General features: G+C 35.0%; 3 protein-coding genes across 4 annotated transcripts; 1 reads left to right on the forward strand and 2 right to left on the reverse strand.

Moving 5' to 3' along the window:
- The first annotated feature begins 1689 nt into the window (after positions 1 to 1689).
- Positions 1690 to 3047, forward strand: LOC102582189 (NAD(P)H:quinone oxidoreductase-like). The gene is made up of 3 exons (XM_006347592.2): positions 1690 to 1918; positions 2202 to 2393; positions 2494 to 3047. The coding sequence occupies exons 1-3, from the start codon at positions 1834 to 1836 to the stop codon at positions 2796 to 2798; spliced, it is 582 nt and encodes a 193-aa protein (XP_006347654.1). The 5' UTR covers positions 1690 to 1833; the 3' UTR covers positions 2799 to 3047.
- Positions 3048 to 5232: 2185 nt separating this feature from the next.
- NAD(P)H:QR (NAD(P)H:quinone oxidoreductase-like) lies at positions 5233 to 7484 on the reverse strand. Its single transcript, NM_001288523.1, has 3 exons — positions 7361 to 7484; positions 7058 to 7249; positions 5233 to 5739 (listed from the first exon to the last, which is right to left on the reverse strand). Exons 1-3 carry the CDS (start codon positions 7443 to 7445, stop codon positions 5432 to 5434), a joined length of 585 nt encoding a protein of 194 aa, NP_001275452.1. The 5' UTR covers positions 7446 to 7484; the 3' UTR covers positions 5233 to 5431.
- Positions 7485 to 7959: 475 nt separating this feature from the next.
- Positions 7960 to 17107, reverse strand: LOC102582858 (pentatricopeptide repeat-containing protein At2g13600-like). 2 transcript variants are annotated; one of them, XR_001473474.1, is made up of 3 exons: positions 9621 to 9687; positions 9407 to 9520; positions 7960 to 8629 (listed from the first exon to the last, which is right to left on the reverse strand). XR_001473474.1 is itself a non-coding variant. In XM_015308896.1 (3 exons), the coding sequence occupies exon 1, from the start codon at positions 16906 to 16908 to the stop codon at positions 15184 to 15186; it is 1725 nt and encodes a 574-aa protein (XP_015164382.1). In that variant the 5' UTR covers positions 16909 to 17107; the 3' UTR covers positions 7960 to 8629; positions 9407 to 9520; positions 14908 to 15183. The 2 variants fall into 2 exon arrangements, 1 of the variants encoding a protein (XP_015164382.1); XM_015308896.1 differs by lacking the exon at positions 9621 to 9687 and adding an exon at positions 14908 to 17107.
- Positions 17108 to 17860: the final 753 nt, after the last annotated feature.

The raw sequence follows: 17860 nt of genomic DNA on the forward strand, positions 1-17860 counted from the left end.
GAGTAATGAAAAAGTGGTTATTTTAGAAAAAATGTTTGAAATTTGATTTTGTCAAGGTTTATCATTTCAGTCAAAAATGTTTAAAGTTAAGTTTTGGTAAATCAGGTAAAACTTTAGTAAAAGATGTTCGAAGATTGGTCTTGTCAAGTCCATAAATTCAATAAATAATCTATGAAGTTGATATTAGCAAGACATACCAAACTTCAGGCAAAAATATATCATGTTTGGCCTTCACAAAAGTCACATTTCTTACAAAAATATCTAAAAATTGAAATAAATTTTCAATTTCAATAGCATATGTTTGAAGTTGTTACCAAAAGAGATAAACTTACGACACAAAAAAAATAGTACAAATTAAATAACGATTTCAAAAGCGGAATTTGCACACTTGCCCCAATTATTTGTCCATTATCAAATTCAAAATTGTTGATAATGGGCTGGGCCCTCATTGACAGGAGAACGAATTATTTCTGCCGAAGTGCATTCGGCCCATCTTGATGATTTCTCCTTCTTCCTTTTCTTCTTTTGATTCTAACATGTATTGATCCCTTTTCTAATTATCTTGATTCTAATACTTCATTTTCAATTTCATTATTATGGAAGATTACTCCTTTTCTCCACTTTTTTGTGACATTTGACAATGTTGGATTGAACACAAAATTTAAAATTATATAATTGTTGATTGAGAAAAATGAACGGATGTAATATATAAATATTGTATAGATCATGTATATGTATGTATATATGTCTTTAATACATCATATACACACGGTATATACTATTTATACAACATTAATACATTACATTTCATATAAATGTGACCATTTTGTTTAATTTCTTTCTTTGTTGCCGGTATATATTGGTATTTGACCCAGTTTAAAACTTGCCCAAAAGATTATATTATTTTTTTAATAGAAAACCCCTATCTATGTGGAAAAAATAATATTTAACAATAGATAATTACCACCGTTAATTATTTTTTGTACTGGTAGATATTCGTAACTAATTGTAATTTGACAAATTGTGGTAGGCGGTAAAAGTTCAGATAAAAAATGTTTGTGTCTTGATGTGAAGGGGGATGAATGGAATGAATCTTACATCGGTATAGGATGAGAATCATGGGCTTTTAATAAAATCTGAACAGTCATCTTCACTTGAGCCGGTTTATGGATGTGAATTATACCTCTATTTGTATACGCATTCCGACTAATATGTAATTTGGTCAAACAAAATATTTTCAGCTTAGGATAATGAAAAAAGTATGACAATATTAAAGCCCTCCTGATTTCAATTTAAAAGAGTGGAGAGATAAAAGGAAAACTAAAGGGTCATTTGGTTAGATATGAGTTATGCAAATATTAAATTCTTAATATTATTCCTATGATTGAATTTTGATAACTATTCCTTTTATTCCTAATTACTTGTTCATTTTTTTTAGTTATCCATTTTGACAAATCACGAAAAGACAATTTTTTTTACCTATTATATCCTCAATTGTAATTACTTTGAAAAAGGTAACACTTCTTAAAAATCTTAAGTTTTTAATTCATCCACTTCATAATTAAAAGATGGATTACTAATCACGGTATAAAATACTAATATATAAATATCTTGGTGATTAATCCATACATTAGTCCAACCAAATGATTGATGAATACAAATGAATAGTATTCATAAGAAGACAGGAAAAATCTTCACTGTTCGTCATGGCATCCGTCAGGTCTTCCTAATTCGTGTATATAAATTTGTGATGCTAAAAAGTAAGTAATTACTACAAGAGAAGAAGAAGAAGACTAAAAAAAGAAAGAAAAAATAAAAATAACCAAAGTGGCGATGGCGACTGAAGCAGTAATCAAGGTAGTAGCACTCTGCGGTTCCCTCCGTGAAGCCTCCTATAATCGCGGTCTCCTCAATGCCGGTACACTTTTTCTCCCTCCTCTGTTTCTCTTTTTAAGAATTGTTTTTTATTTTTTTATTTTCCATCTGGTGTTTAGTATTCATATTTGAGCTCAATTAATCTAGATTCACGCTGAATAGGGCTTCATTTAGGGGTAATGCGGAAATCAAGAATTTTTCTATAGCTAAGGCTCGAATTTTAATTAAGGAAGGAACAAATACTGCACCACATTTCTAAGCAGAACAATTAAGATATAAAACCTTCTAATGATATTGTGTGATTGATGATTTGTAATTGCGCGTAGCAATGGAGATATGCAAGGATTCTATAAAGGGAATGGAGATTGAGTACGTCGATATATCGTCGTTGCCGTTCACAAACGAGGACCTTGAGGTGAACGGAACTTATCCAGATGATGTAGAGTTTTTTCGTAAAAAAATTGAAGAAGCTGATTGTTTCTTATTTGCTTCTCCTGAGTACAATTACTCCGTCACAGGTACTAGGCCAATTTCCTAGAGTCGGAGCTAGAATTTTGAATTTATGAATATAAAATTTGAACAATATAGTTTACTCTTTACTCTGTTTTTTTTATTTAGCACCGTTGAAAAATGCAATTGATTGGGCATCTCGACCTCCTAATGTTTGGGCGGATAAATCAGCAGCAATTGTGAGTGCGGGAGGTAACTTTGGTGGAGGACGAGCACACTATCACCTTCGACAAATTGGAATCTACATTGATCTTCATTTCATTAACAAGCCTGAACTTTTTGTGTTTGCATTTGAGTCACCACCAAAGTTTGACAGCAACGGTGTGCTGATACATGAAGAAACCAAGCACAAACTCAAAGCAGTCCTTTTGGCTTTACAGGCATTTGCCTTGAGACTCAAAAGGCAAGTCTGAATAGCTTCTACCGGTGAAAATTGTCTCCTATCAACCTTGTTTGGAATTGAAGCGTAGTTATTAATATTATTATTAGTATGATTGTTGTTCAACATTTTCAGGGTTTTGGATTAAAGAAAAAAAAGGTTATTATCTCCACCCACTTGTTTTGTCCAAACAAAGAAAGGTCATGGCTGCTTCGTTTATTATTCTATATTGTTGTTTTTAAATTCTCAGAATCTTTTTTTACGTAAGATATGATTCTACTAAGCTTAGTGGATGTTGACTGTTTTTCCACTCTTTGTCTCTTCTATCATACAAAAATACAGTTTAATATTCCTTTTTTTATGTTAGTTATTATTATAGATTATAGATTTTATGTTTAGCTTAATTAGGACTAAAAGTGTCTTTGAAACATGGAGGACTTTTTATGTGTAGCAGTGTATATAAAGGATCAAAAATAAATTTACACCCATACAACATATATAAGGTAAATATAATTGTCGCACTATTCAAAGTAAACATGTCTGATTAAATGACATGCAATGATAGAGTATATCAGGGGTCGTGACTGAGGTTAAAATTAACACGAATTACGACTTATTCCACGTAAGTGAACGTATGATAAAAAAAAAAAAATTATTAGATATTTTTTATTCAAACTTTGAAGAAAAAGTTTGTACGTATTTTCAAATATCCATTAATACGTTGATAAGTTAACCACATAAAACATGTCATCTCATCCTTTATTGTATATACATCAGCATCAACTGAAACATGTTTGAGATTTTACAGTTTATTGAGGCTAATGTGTATAATTAAAAGAAATAACATATTTAAATGGTTAACTTATCTACGTAATGCCACTTGAAACAGACACTAAAGATTGTTTTCTCTTGAAAGTTCAAATGAGAACACTTAAGGGGTCGTTTGGTTTGAAAATGAGTTATGATGGGATAAGTTATGTTGGGATTAGTTATGATGGGATAAGTTATGTTGGGATAAGTTATGTTGGGATAAGTTATGTTGGGATAAGTTATGTTGGGATTAGTTATGATGGGATAAGTTATGTTGGGATAAGTTATGTTGGGATAAGTTATGTTGGGATAAGTTATGTTGGGATAAGTTATGTTGGGATTAGTTATGATGGGATAAGTTATGTTGGGATTAGTTATGATGGGATAAGTTATGTTGGGATAAGTTATGTTGGGATAAGTTATGTTGGGATAAGTTATGTTGGGATTAGTTATGATGGGATAAGTTATGTTGGGATTAGTTATGATGGGATAAGTTATGTTGGGATTAGTTATGATGGGATAAGTTATGTTGGGATAAGTTATGTTGGGATTAGTTATGATGGGATAAGTTATGTTGGGATAAGTTATGTTGGGATAAGTTATGTTGGGATTAGTTATGATGGGATAAGTTATGTTGGGATAAGTTATGTTGGGATTAGCTATGATGGGATAAGTTGTGTTGGGATTATTTTTTATTGAGTGTTTGGTTGTTATATTCAAAATATAATTTAGACATTATTTATTACAAAAATGCCCTTCATTAAGGTAAAAAGTGATACAACAAAAGGGTTGAAAGAGACATTTTTGTCATTTACCTATTTTATCCCGGGATAAGTTATCCCGGGATTACTATACCACCCAAGGAGAGGGATAACTTATCCCGGTACTAATTATTAATCCCGGGATAAGTTATCCCGAACTTGCCAACCAAACAACAAATAAGCGGTACTATAATTTAATCCCGGGACTATTTGGTATTATCCCTTACACCAAACGAGTCCTTAGTCATTTATTTAGGTGATCAATTAACAAACATTCTAATTCGAGTATTTAAATAAAATTTCTCAAAAATTTAAGGAGTTATCAATGTATTAAGCTTAAAATTAAGTTCAAATAGTATTAAATAACTACATAGAGTAGAAATAGTCAAATTTAGAATTCCACCACATAAGTAAATTTTTCATAAGAATTGTGTCAAATGAACGTGTGCTTGAGTCAAGCAATAAAGGGAGTCCTCGTTCATCGCAAAGCGCTACGTGCCTTGCAAGTCATCTCATGTTTATTAATACCAAAAGTATAGTCCTTTCATTCCATCCTAATTGTCATTTTAGTTTTAAAAATATTATTTCAAAATAATTGTTATTTTATTAAAGGAATTCAAAATTTAAGTTGAGAATTATTTCCAATTATATCCTTAACATTAAAAAATATGCACGATAATTTTTTTTCATGAAAAATGACTTCAAACTCGATTAGTTTTGACACTGTGACTTACTTCTAAAACAAAACAGTTGTTGTAAAAGTTGTCATTTTTCTTCTTTTTCCATGAAAAGTATCAAGGGGTGAGCTGAACTTGGGTATGAACACATGTTGGACCACTAGTCTATTCGAAGTATATGTATTGATGATATTTTGTAATGCTGACAGAACAGAAAACGAAAGACAGAAACATGTTGGAGCCATTACATCAATCACCATGAAACTTTGAATACAATTTAAATCCTGCTAACACGCTCAATCAACTGAACAGATGTTTCAAAAGTCTATAAGTAGATATTTTTTCCCATGTGAGGTGGAAATGTCAATTCTTTACCATCCACATTGGATGAAGAAATGGACCACATTTACTGGTAGAAACTATTCACACTTGCCTTTGAGTTTCAAGGCAAGTGCTTGTAAAGCCAAAAGAACTGCTCTGAGTCTCTGCTTGGTCTCTTCATCTGTCAGCACACCATCACTGTCAAACTTTGGTGGTTGCTGGAACGCGTTCAGGAAAAATTCAGGTTTGTTAATGAAATGAAGATCAAGGAAGACTCCTATCTGTCGGAGGTGATATTGTGACCGTCCTCCACCAAAGCCACCTCCAGCGCTCACCATTGCTGCTGCTTTATCAGCCCAAACATTTGGAGGTCGGGAGGCCCAATCAATTGCATTCTTCAATGGTCCTACCCAAGGAGCAGGAAAATGATAGTCATCAGTACCAAGAGTGTCATCACAAGAAGTAAAAATCCATCAACACTAGTTTACCAACCTATAGCTACTTGCATATCCACAGCCTAATCTACGATACTTTCAGATTAAAATGGTTTGGATTTAAACTAGGGGACCAAATTCTCTGTTTGTATTAAGATGTACAGACTATGATTACCTCAACTCAAGCGGTCACACCCATTGTAGTAACAGATACAACACATTTAAATCTCACTCCTCCAATCAGATGAACCAAGTTAACCCATAAAAGAACATAAGAGAAGATATACTAACTATTCATCATATCAACCTGAAAGAAAAGCTGAGAAGACATCTCTCCCGCACCTTAACTTGAAGAGTCTTTGGGAGTATTTCAGCTGTCTATAGATGTTGGACGTTAAGTTCCAGCTAGTTACCACATTCATTTATTCACAGTTTTACAGCCAAATACATTTAGTTAGGTATCCCATCAAGTTCTTTTTTTAAATATATATATAAAGGGTATCTTATCAAGTTCTTAATTTTGCTCTCATTGATCTTCTAAAGAAGCTCATCCTACAAATCACCTAAATGAGATAAATATCACGCATAACAAATATTTTTCATATTATCATTTTGTGCTAATGCGGAACTTTTTCTATAACAATAACAGTTTCAAGTACAGCTTATGTATGCTATCATTTTTTGCAAAAGAACCATTTCCATTTGAAGCATCTTCCTGCTTCAATCTCTATCAAACAAAAGCTAAAGTTGCACCAACTAAGTATGTGTGTTTAATTAGCAATAGTGACCATGGGGTTGAATTCACACCAAAACCATTTAGAATCTCCTCAATCTAGAACACCAATTATTTTCCCTTTGTTTTTATTTTTATTTTATTTTCCTTTTGCTAGCTTTCAACATTTTCTTAATTTTCTTTTCCTTTTGTTCCTTTTTCGATATAACAAGCTCTGTGGCTCACCATAAATAATCATGCATGATAACAAGTATTCAGATTCTCCGTGCATACTTAGAAGTCGGAATAGCACTACAGTAATCAAATCTCAGACCAATAAAAGCATAAATTGGAAATGCCAATTCATAGTTGTCATGTTCTTATCCTCCTTCTCCAGAACCAAGCTAATTTTGATTCGAGGAACCTTGCATACTATTCTAATTTTTACCTAAATTTAGACTAACAATCGTAAAATTTCCAAAATTAACAATCATTCTAAGTCTAATTAACTTCAAGGTAGCTAAAGACTAAGGAGCATCAATTAGAGAAAAATGAAAAAAAAAAAAAAAGTTGGATACCTGTGATGGAGTAATTATACTCTGGAGAAGCAAAAAGGAAACAATCAGCTTCTTCAATTTTCTTACGAAAAGCCTCGACGACCGGGGGATAAGTCCCGTTCACCTCAAGATCCGTATTCAGAAACGGCAACGGCGATATGTCGACGTACTCGATCTCCATTCCCGTTATAGAATCCTTGCATATCTCCATCGCTAAGCCCAACAATCACACAACATGAGTTGCAATTACAAGCACGGAAGCACCAAATGCATATACTGAAACTATAATTTTTAAAAATAAACACGAAAAAAAAAAAAGTATACCGGCATTGAGGAGACCGCGATTGTAGGAACCTTTACGGAGGGAACCGCAAAGCCCAGCTACCTTGATCACTGGTTGAGCCGCCATCGCCGCTACTTGCATTCCCCTGTGTATATATTATTTTTTTTCTATTTAGTTTCAATATTGTTGTTTCTTTTCAGCACAAATATATATATACTAAAATTTTTGGAAAGCCGGACCTGACGGACGCGATGACGAACCTTTTTTCCTGTCATCTTAATTAACACCTTTTTTGTGCCGACACAGATATATTCTAACTTCGTTTTAATTTATTTATCTAATTTTAACTTATTGTGAAATTTAAATTTAATAAATTTAAAAATTTTTATCTTCTAATCTTTTTATTTTGTCTTCTAATAATCATTACATATTTTTGGTTTAGCTGTCATTTTGACATAAAGTTAGTTAAAAAAGAGATTCCAATACATTTTAATATTTTAAACAAGCCATGATAACGAGTCTTTATCGGAATAGTGTTGTAATGGAGTATTTGTAACAAATAAAGAAAAGTTTATTTTTTAATAAGTGATACTAAAATTTCAAATATAGAGAACCGCATTTAACTAATCTAGAGGTTGTCTGTCACCCGCCACTTTGTTTGTCCAAGTCCAAATTTAAAAGTCATGGCTGCTTTCTGCCTTCATTATACTATTGTTGTTCTTTTCAAATTTTCATATTGTATTGGAGATTTTTCTTTCAAAGGATATCAAGGCACCAATCATGCCATCAAAGAATATGTCATCATGACATAGGTTAAAAATTAAAATTAAATCCAATCAGCCCGAAAATAAAGAAAAACAACTCCATTAACTCTTAAACAATGGGAGGAGCTATTGAGAAAATTAAGATTCATTAGAATGAGATGTGAAAAAAGAAAAAAAAAAGATGTGTGAAGATTAAAACATCACACCAAGATGTATAAAGGTTAATCAATTAGATTGATTTTACTCGCGGACTACTCCACCTATAGCCTTAAATTTTTATGAGGATGCTCGACTTTTTTCATGGTATCAGAGATAAACTTTTGCAAGCTTATTTTCTCGTTTGTAAGTCACAAGCCAAACGTTTCTTAGCTCGTTCCTTCACCCATAAGTCTGTTCCCACAACTGTTTGCTCTCCAATTTTAGCCACTTGTGTATAGTCTCTGCCTATTACGTTGCTCCGGGGCTCTCTCTTTCAATGATGCACATTGAGCTTCTTGCTTTACTCTCTCCAAGACAACCTTCAGCTTGCTGAGCAACTGCAGGTTCCTTAGAATCAAGCAGATGAGAAACAAAAAAAAGAAAAAAATAAATACTTATTTAACCTAGAGCGGGGTTATGTTAGAAATATACGATAATCCAACATAGATAGTGTAAAGGCTTCCACATGATTTATAATATTCGCAAACTACTTCACTGATTGTTCTTCGGATTTTGACTTGAATACTCAAACTTTTTCACAAGCTACTATTTCAAAACAAACCAAATTCCTAAACCACTGGAGTGTTGTCTTGTGAAGAATATATTAATGCTCAGGAAGTTTCTGAGTAAAGCTACACCAAATTCCAAAACCATTAGAGTGTCTTGTGAAGAATATATTAATACTCAGAAAGTTTCTGAGTAACGCTACCATTTCAAATGAAACCAAATTCCTAAACCACTGGAGTGTCTAGAAGTAAACTAGTAGTTTTAAATTGCTTAAGCTTCAACAAATTGTCCCTTATCTATTACAGAATCCTCATATCAAATCTCTAAGAACCAAATTAGCCTTGCTTAAAGAGAACTTATCAGTCCATTATTTTTCACATTTGAAGAATGATTATTAAAGAGTGCTTGTCAATTTCATGTCTCAAAGGTAAGTTAATATAAGTGTTATAAAAGCAAGTGAACCAACACAATAGATATTCCCTGTCAAAATTAAATGCAAAGCTAGAGGCAAGATGGATCAGGATTAGAAGAGCTGAATTTTAACAAGGTACAAGTGGTACACCAACCAGAGTTTCAGAAACTGCCATAGTAAAAATTCAAATAGAGATAGCAGTATACCTCAGAGCTGTTGACTTTATATTTGGCTGTTGGCCTATCCCAGCTTCTTCATACTGCTGTAGTGAACTATGAGCAGACTGGTTTTGTGCTTAAGTCAAAGAATGCAGATATAACCTGCGATCAATAGCAACAGCAGAGACAAAATTAGTAAATCGTGGTACCTGTAGGAATTGTCATATTTAAGGAATAACTGTGAAAATTCTAAGCTAAAGACCTCATTTCACCATTGAAGGTTCTGGAAGAAAACTGAATTAAAAAAGAGGAAGAAGAATCGTTTTATTTCATCATCTGCTCAGTGTTACAATTGTGCCTTATTTATACTTATATTTTAGATTCAATCCACTAGAAATACATTCTCTAACTAACTTTGATTCCCTATCCAATTACAGCTAATTACCCTTTTAACCCACTAACTGATTAATCCCATACTAACTACTTCTAAACAGTTATAGCCAACTGTGTACAGTAATAACAGAAAATGGGAATTCAACACTCCCCCTCAAGCTGAAGGGTGCAGAATGTTAAGCACACCTAGCTTGCCTAACAAATGCAAGTGTTGAGTATGATTCAACCCTTTTGTTAACAAAAGTAATACACTGTTTGGATTACACCAGCCTTGACTTTGTCTCGAATGAAGTGGCAATCTATTTCAATGTGTTTGGTCCTTTCATGAAACACAGGGTTTGCTGCTAGCTGAATGGCAGACTTGCTATCACTCAATACTGTGATTGGCATCTGAATAGACACATTAAGCTCTTTGAACAGCCCTATCAACCAAGTTACTTCTGCTACAGCTGAAGTCATGCTTCTATACTCAGCTTCAGCTGAGCTTCTAGATATTGTCTGTTGCTTCTTTGATTTCCATGACACTATAGACTCTCCAAACTTTACAATATACCCTGTAACTGATCTTCTAGTTTTAGGGCAAGCAGCCCAATCTGAATCACACCAACATGTCAATGTTGTGGTAGGTTGAGCCTTCAACCAAATACCTTGGCCAACTGTTCCTTTCAGATACCTCACCACCCTGGCAGCTGCTTCCCAATGGGACCTTTTCGGATGTTGCATAAATTGACTAAGTGTCTGAACAGCATAACTGATGTCAGGTCTAGTAATTGTGGCATACATTAACTTGCCTACCAGCCTTTGATAAGCTGAGCAATCTGTTAATACATCATCTCCATGTAATCCAGTAGCCTTATCAAATTCCACTGAGGTTAATCTCAAATTGGATCCTAATGGAGTAGCTGTTGTTTTTGCACCACTTAAACCAGTATTAGAAATCAGCTCTAACATGTACTTCCTTTGATTCAGAATGATGCCATTCTTGGATCTTAACACCTCAATTCCCAAGAAATACTTAAGCTCTCCCAAATCTTTAAGTTTGAATTGTTTATGCAATGTCTCATTTACTTCTTTGATCAGTGCCTCATTGTCCCCAGTAATGAGTAAGTCATCAACATATATCAAAATGATAACCATCCCCTCTGGCTTCTTCAAGGTGAACAAGGAGTAGTCATGAGAACTTTGAATGAAGCCTGCTGATAATAAAGTGTTGGTGAGCTTGATGTTCCACTGTCTAGAGGCCTGCTTAAGGCCATACAAGGACTTGATCAACTTGCAAACTTTAGTGGTCCCTTGAGTTCTAAAACCTTCAGGCATCTCTATATAAACCTCCTCATCCACGTCACCTTGTAAAAATGCATTGTATACATCCATTTGATAAAGAGACCAGCCTTTTGAAACAGCTAAAGCAATGACACATCTAACAGTAACCATTTTTGCAACTGGAGAAAAAGTGTCATGGTAGTGTATTCCCTCATGTTGACTATAGCCCTTGGCTACAAGTCTGGCCTTGAACCTTTCCACCTCACCATTAGATCCACTTAGAACCAACTGCATGTTTGTCTTTACGCAAATCAACTACCATCCAGGTTTTGTTGTCTTCAAGTGCCTTGATTTCAAGTTTCATAGCATCAATCCATCTATCATCAGTACTAGCTTGTTTAAAGGTCTGAGGCTCAGTTAAGGTTGAAAACTTGGCAAGATAGCTGTGATACTTTGATGACACATGAGTATAACTGAGATGATTAGCAATGGGATACCTGCTACTATGTCCCTTTGTAGGAGCTGAGTAATCTGTCATCCATATAGGTGGTCTAGTTGTCCTGGTAGACCTCCTAATAGAAGTTTCAGGTGGTTGGGCATCTATTGACTCAGCTGTGTCAACTGAGTTGTCAATGTTGGGTAATATCTCTGCAGGCTCATCACCAATCTCTGCAACCACAGGAACAACAGGTGGGCAATCCTTGGGCAATCCTCTGGTACTACCACTTCCAGATAGGCAGGATCTTCAAACATTAAGGTGACACACTTGTAACAGGTTCTTTAGGAAGTTGTGGAGAAGCAAATGGAAATATCTGTTCTTGAAAAACAACATCTCTACTGACCAGAAGCTTGTTTGTGTGTAGGTCCAATAACAAATATCCCTTTTTGAGTTTCTGAATACCCCATCAGAACAACAGACTTTACCCTTTCTGATAACTTGTCATTCCTTGGAATAACTGATGCATAGCCAAGACATCCTATGACTCTTAAATGACCAAGGTTAGGGGATTTTGAGAACATCATCTCATAAGGACTCTTGCCACCATTAAGTGTTGGTGTTGGTAATCTGTTGATGAGATATACTGTTGCTTTGACACAAAGACCCCAATATCTGAGGGGCATGCAGGCCTGAAATCTGATTGCCCTAGCTACATTCAAAATATGCCTGTGTTTCCTTTCTACCACACCATTTTGCTGTGGTATGTGAGGACAATTACTCTGATCTGAGATACCCAAATTCAGGAATAACTCCTTGCACTGAGAGTTGAAGAACTCAGTCCCATTGTCTGATCTTACTGTCTTTATGGTGTGACCAAATTGGTTCTTAATCATTAATAAGAAATTCTTTATGGCTACAATAGTTTCAGATTTAAGCTGCAGTAAATGAATCCATGTATATCTGCTATAATCATCAACAATTGTCAAGAAGTAATGTTTCTTATCAAATGTAGGAATCTTATATGGTCCCCATAGATCCATGTGTACAAGTTCAAATGACAGATGTTTTGGAATTACTAATAGGAAATGATAATCTAGTCTGCTTAGCTAGAGGGCAGACTAAACAACTATTCAGTAGTTCAACATCCTTATTACTATGCAGTAAATCTAAGCATTTCAAAATATGAGAAGAAGGGTGGCCAAGTCTTCTATGCCACAGATCACAGTCCTGCAGTGATACTCCTGCAACTATTTTCTGATTACTTAGAGTTCCACAAGTGTTCTGTATGTCAGGTTCATCTCTGAGTATGTATAAACTTCCTTCCTCCCTACCAATCCCCTTCACCCTGCCACTGTAAAGGTCCTAGAAGACACAAAAGTCAGGGTAAAAGGAAACAAAGCATGAAAGTTCCCTGGTTATCTGTGACACTGATAGTAAGTTAAACTTAAAATCAGGAACACATAGCACATCTTTGACAGTTTCATTGTCAAACAGAAATATCTCTCCTATGTGTGATATAGTGGCCTTATCACCAGTAGGCAAATTCACCTTGTCATGATGAGGATCAGTTGTGCATCTACTGTTTGCTAACAAGTGTTTATCTGCTGTTATATGATGAGAAGCTCCAGAATCTATTATCCATCTATGTGAGCTAGCATTTGTTGAAAAACAATTAGCCATACCTGTCAACTTGGCCTGCTTCATGTCCTTGTTGTCTTTGCCCAGCATATTCATTATTTGCTTGTATTCTCCATCAGTGAATGTATGTCCTTTAGTGACAAAGGCATTATTCACCTCATGACTGGTAGATGCCACTTGAGTTTGATCTGGATGATCTTTTGAAATGTTGTTTGCTAGGCGATTTCCTGTTTGATCTCCAAAGTTGCCATATCCATGATTTCCATGTCCTCCAGAATGAGAATTGGATGGACTTGCCTTTGAGTTGTTAAAACCAGATTTCTTCCTGTTTTTCTAGTCAGCTGGATAGCCAATTAGCTTGTAACAGTTCTCCTTAGTATGTCCAGTGTAGTGACAATATTCACATCTTCATCCTTTGTAATTCTGATTTCCCTGATTATAGCTTTGTCCTCTGTTAACATTCATAGCAATTGTTTCTGGTATTGCATTAGCAGTTACCACACAAGTATTTTGTTGCTGAATCTCATCCTCTATAATCATAGCATAAGATTGATTAATGGATGGAGTAACACCTTTCAACAAAATCTGTCTCCTAGCCTGCTCATAAGACTCATTCAAACCACTGAGAAACTGAATCAATCTAAGCTGATAGAGATGATTTGCATATTCCTTTGATTTTGGACAAGCACAACTAGGTGAAGGCACAAATGCATCAAATTCACCCCAGAGATTCTTCAATTTAGTCTAATAAGTCGAGACAGAGTCTGTACCTTGTGATAATGTGTTGATCTCCCTATGCAGTTGATAAATCCTCATTCGATTTACCTTATCAAACCTCTCCTTCAAGTCTTCCCGTATATGCACTGGTAGCATAAACTATTCCACTCAGAAGATCTTCACTAACTGCACTCATCAACCACGATAGAACTATTGCATTACAGGTTTCCCATTGTTCATGCAATTCTTCTCGATACAAAGATCTACTGCAAGCTCCCATAACAAATCCATATTTCCTCTTCCCTAACAGGGCAATTTGCATTGACCTACTCCAAATTCCATAGTTCTCAGGACCAGTGAGTTTGATAGGAATCAAAACTGCACCTGAAGCATCTGATGGACCTATATAGAGAGGATCATTCTAATCTATTCTCACGTTCGCCATTGTCGTCTTCTTCGCAACTTTGTTGTATTGAAACAATACTCTGATCTACTAGATAGCAAGCATAACCTGCTCTGATACCATGTGAAAATTCTAAGCTAAAGACCTCATTTCACCATTGAAGGTTCTGGAAGAAAACTGAATTAGAAAAGAGGAAGAAGAATCGTTTTATTTCATCATCTGATCAGTGTTACAATTGTGCCTTATTTATATACTTACATTTCAGATTCAATCCACCAGAAATACATTCTCTAACTAACTTTGATTCCCTATCCAATTACAGCTAATTACCCTTTTAACCACTAACTAGATTAATCCCATACTAACTACTTCTAAACAGTAATAACCAACTGTGTACAGTAATAACAGAAAATGGGAATTCAACAATAACAACATTAAGAAATTTAACTAGCTCGTGATTTAGGAGAAGAAATAGGCATGTCATCAATTATCAATACCACTTCACCCTAGAGAAACATTTGGATGCTGGAAATGGGATCTTCAAACAAACAACCTGAAGCCAGTGGTTCATAAAAAACTGAACGGTTGTGATAGCTAACAGGTCCATGTGAAAGAACAATCACAGCCTTATCACAAAAATGAAAAACATTAAATCAAGGCACAGAAACATCACCTGTGCACCAAATAGGTGGATACCTGCACGTTAATGATGGATCCATCTCCTGCTCATAACATCAACATCTCTGAAACTTCAAGCAGCAAGGACTGTATTATGGTGCCTAGCATCTGATGGTCATGTTTCTTACCTTTAAGATAAGTGATAATATCTGGAAGGACAAAAATTCTGCCTCACTTTTTCTTTCCCAAAATTTCAGAAGGACTGGTTTGCACCAAAGCTCATAGTCGTTAAAAGTAGAAAGCTCTGTACATGGTTACAACCTCTTTCAATTATATCAAGAAAATGCATCATCTTCAAGAAAGTATTGAGCTTTCAGTTTGAAATACGTATCCAACATCCTTCATTGGATCGATGAGTTTAGTTAGCAATTCTTTTATTTCTTCTGACCCACTGTGGGACTGGTCTTTACTGACAAACTTATGTCTGATGTTTTTTATCTCAATCCAACTATAAGCTGCTTCTTTCACCAATCCTCTGTTATCCATGTACCTTCGCAGACTGCGGGCATCATCCCATCTTCCTGCTGCTGCATAGATGTTGGATAACATAATATACCTGGCAGCATTATCAGGTTCCAGCTCAAATAGAGCTTCTGCTGCCCTTCTAGCAAGTTTTAAGTTCCCATGTACCCTGCAAGCACCCAGAAGCGCACCCCACATTCCAATATTGTTTGTTCCCCAAGGAGCTCCCTTGATTAATTCCGCAGCTTCCCAAAGTCTATTCTTCCGTCCAAGTAAATCAATCAAGATCCCATAGTGATCTAATTGGGGCACTATACCGTATTCCCTCTCCATTGAATGAAGATAGTGGAATCCTTCAGATAGTAAACCACAGTGGCTACAGGCAGATAAAACCCCAAGAAAAGTTACATGATTTGGTTTTGTACCTGCTTCAATCATTTTGTCAAACATGAACAATGACATCTCTCCATTCCCATTTTGAGCGAACCCAATTATTATTGAGTTCCAAGTAACTCGATCCTTCCCATCTAACCTCCCAAACAATGTCATAGCAGATATCATGTCTCCACATTTACAATACATGTCAATCAAAGCATTAACTACAAACACATTATGCAAATCAATTAAACATGTATATCTAAAAATGTGTCCATGAACCTGCTTCCCTTTTTCTATAATAGGTATGTCTGCACAAGCACTTAGAACACTAACATAAGTGGATGCACTGGGCACAATACCTTCTTCCAGCATTTCCTTAAAAATACACAAAGCCTTCTCTCCTTCTCCATTCTGAGCAAACCCCATGATCAAAGCAGTCCAAGCCACCACATTTCTGACTGGCATGTTATCAAAAAGTGAGCACGCATCTTCCAATCTAGATGCACGTATATAAGCAACCAACATCGAAGTCCAGGAGAATACATCAGTCTCGTGCATTTGACAGAAAACAGAATATGAGTACTCAGGTTTGCCACATTTCCCATAAGCATCAATCAGTGCATTGCAAACCACAAGATTAAACCTCACACCAATCACAGTCGCAAACCCATGCAATTCGCGCAACAACCTCAACACACCCAAACATGCGCAAGCATTTACCACACCAACAACTGTAAACTCGTCAATCAAGAACTCATCCCCACATTGTCTTTGCGTTCTTTTGAAAAAGCCCATAGCTTTTCCTGGAAGCCCATGATGAGTTAAGCTAGATATAACCGAGTTATAGCTCACAACATTTGGTTCAGGCATTACATCGAGCACCTGGAAGGTTTCCCCAAAAAGACCCTTTTTACAATATGCTGAGAGTATTGTGTTCCAAGATTGTGCATTCTTGTTTGATACTTCATTAAATGCCTGTTGCGCATATTCTACAGAGCTACATTTAGCATACATGTCAATCAATCGATTGGCGAGGAATGTGTTAAAGTTTAACGCTGTCTTTATCAGCCGTGAATGGATGAGTCTCCCCAGCTTGAGATCATTAGTTCGAATGCATTTTGAAAGGAGGTTCGCCAAGTTATGGGAAGGGTTTGAAGATATCGCTTCAATTGGTTGCATTAGAGCAAACAGCAATAAACTCCAATTAAGAAAGAAATTGGATAGATTTTGTTAGAAACTCAAGATTATTACCAATTAAGCAATTCCTAACAAAGCTGAAACTCGCCATCAATGTTTGATCAAGCTTAATTCACACCGAGTTTTGAGCTTGTTCCCTCCATAGCTAATATGATAAACCAATTGAAAACAGGCCGTTGGATTATACAGATCCGTCAATAACTCAAATCTAACGTACATTCAAAAAAATAACAAGAATCCTGATCAGTCTATTTTTGTTAAGAAACTAATTGAACCAATAAAAATATATTTTTTAATTTAGTCATGTTTTAGCCACGTCGAGAAGATCAAAATAACCTAAAAAGAATAAGGATGTGGATAGAAAATGAATCTTTCATTCCCAGAATTCAAATTTTGTATGTTGTTAGTTTATATGTTTTTGGCATCATCAACTAAATTAACTTGCAACAATACAAATATTTATACACTAGGTTTCGATGTTTACAAAAATTAGGTAAAAAAATCATTTTAAAAATATTACGTTCAACTATTTAGAGATTTTCTTTAATAAAATATTTAGTACGTATGTACATTATAGACACTGCAATTCACATTTTATACAATGTACAGAAATATTGGAAATTTAGTGAAATTATGTAGGTGTTTAGTAGTTAAAATAAAAAAAAATTATTACTTTATTTGGAATTTTTGAAGTTGGAGTTGTATTTGACCATACTTTTTACAAAGAATATTTAGAATTTGAATATATTTTGTCTGAATATGATTTAAAACCTCAATTTCTAAAAATTAGAAAACTCACCCAACTTGACTAGGTTAACTACGTGTACATTTATTCATTCGACTTGACACATTTTTTTTGTTGGTGGCGTGAGTTTCTTTAAAAAATAGACAGAAGGATGAATCTTGCAACCTTTTGGATAGTGCAAGGATGTTT

This window comes from Solanum tuberosum, unplaced genomic scaffold (genome assembly GCF_000226075.1).
Source record: "Solanum tuberosum cultivar DM 1-3 516 R44 unplaced genomic scaffold, SolTub_3.0 scf00092, whole genome shotgun sequence".
Lineage (NCBI taxonomy): Eukaryota > Viridiplantae > Streptophyta > Magnoliopsida > Solanales > Solanaceae > Solanum > Solanum tuberosum.

Bases quoted from the DNA above. Each gene is read 5' to 3' on its own strand.
- LOC102582189 (XM_006347592.2), top strand. From the start codon at position 1,834: ATGGCGACTGAAGCAGTAATCAAGGTAGTAGCACTCTGCGGTTCCCTC. The intron at 1,919-2,201 runs GTACACTTTTTC...AATTGCGCGTAG, and splicing joins TCGCGGTCTCCTCAATGCCG to CAATGGAGATATGCAAGGAT. The intron at 2,394-2,493 runs GTACTAGGCCAA...TTTTTTATTTAG, and splicing joins GTACAATTACTCCGTCACAG to CACCGTTGAAAAATGCAATT.
- LOC102582858 (XM_015308896.1), bottom strand. From the start codon at position 16,908: ATGCAACCAATTGAAGCGATATCTTCAAACCCTTCCCATAACTTGGCG.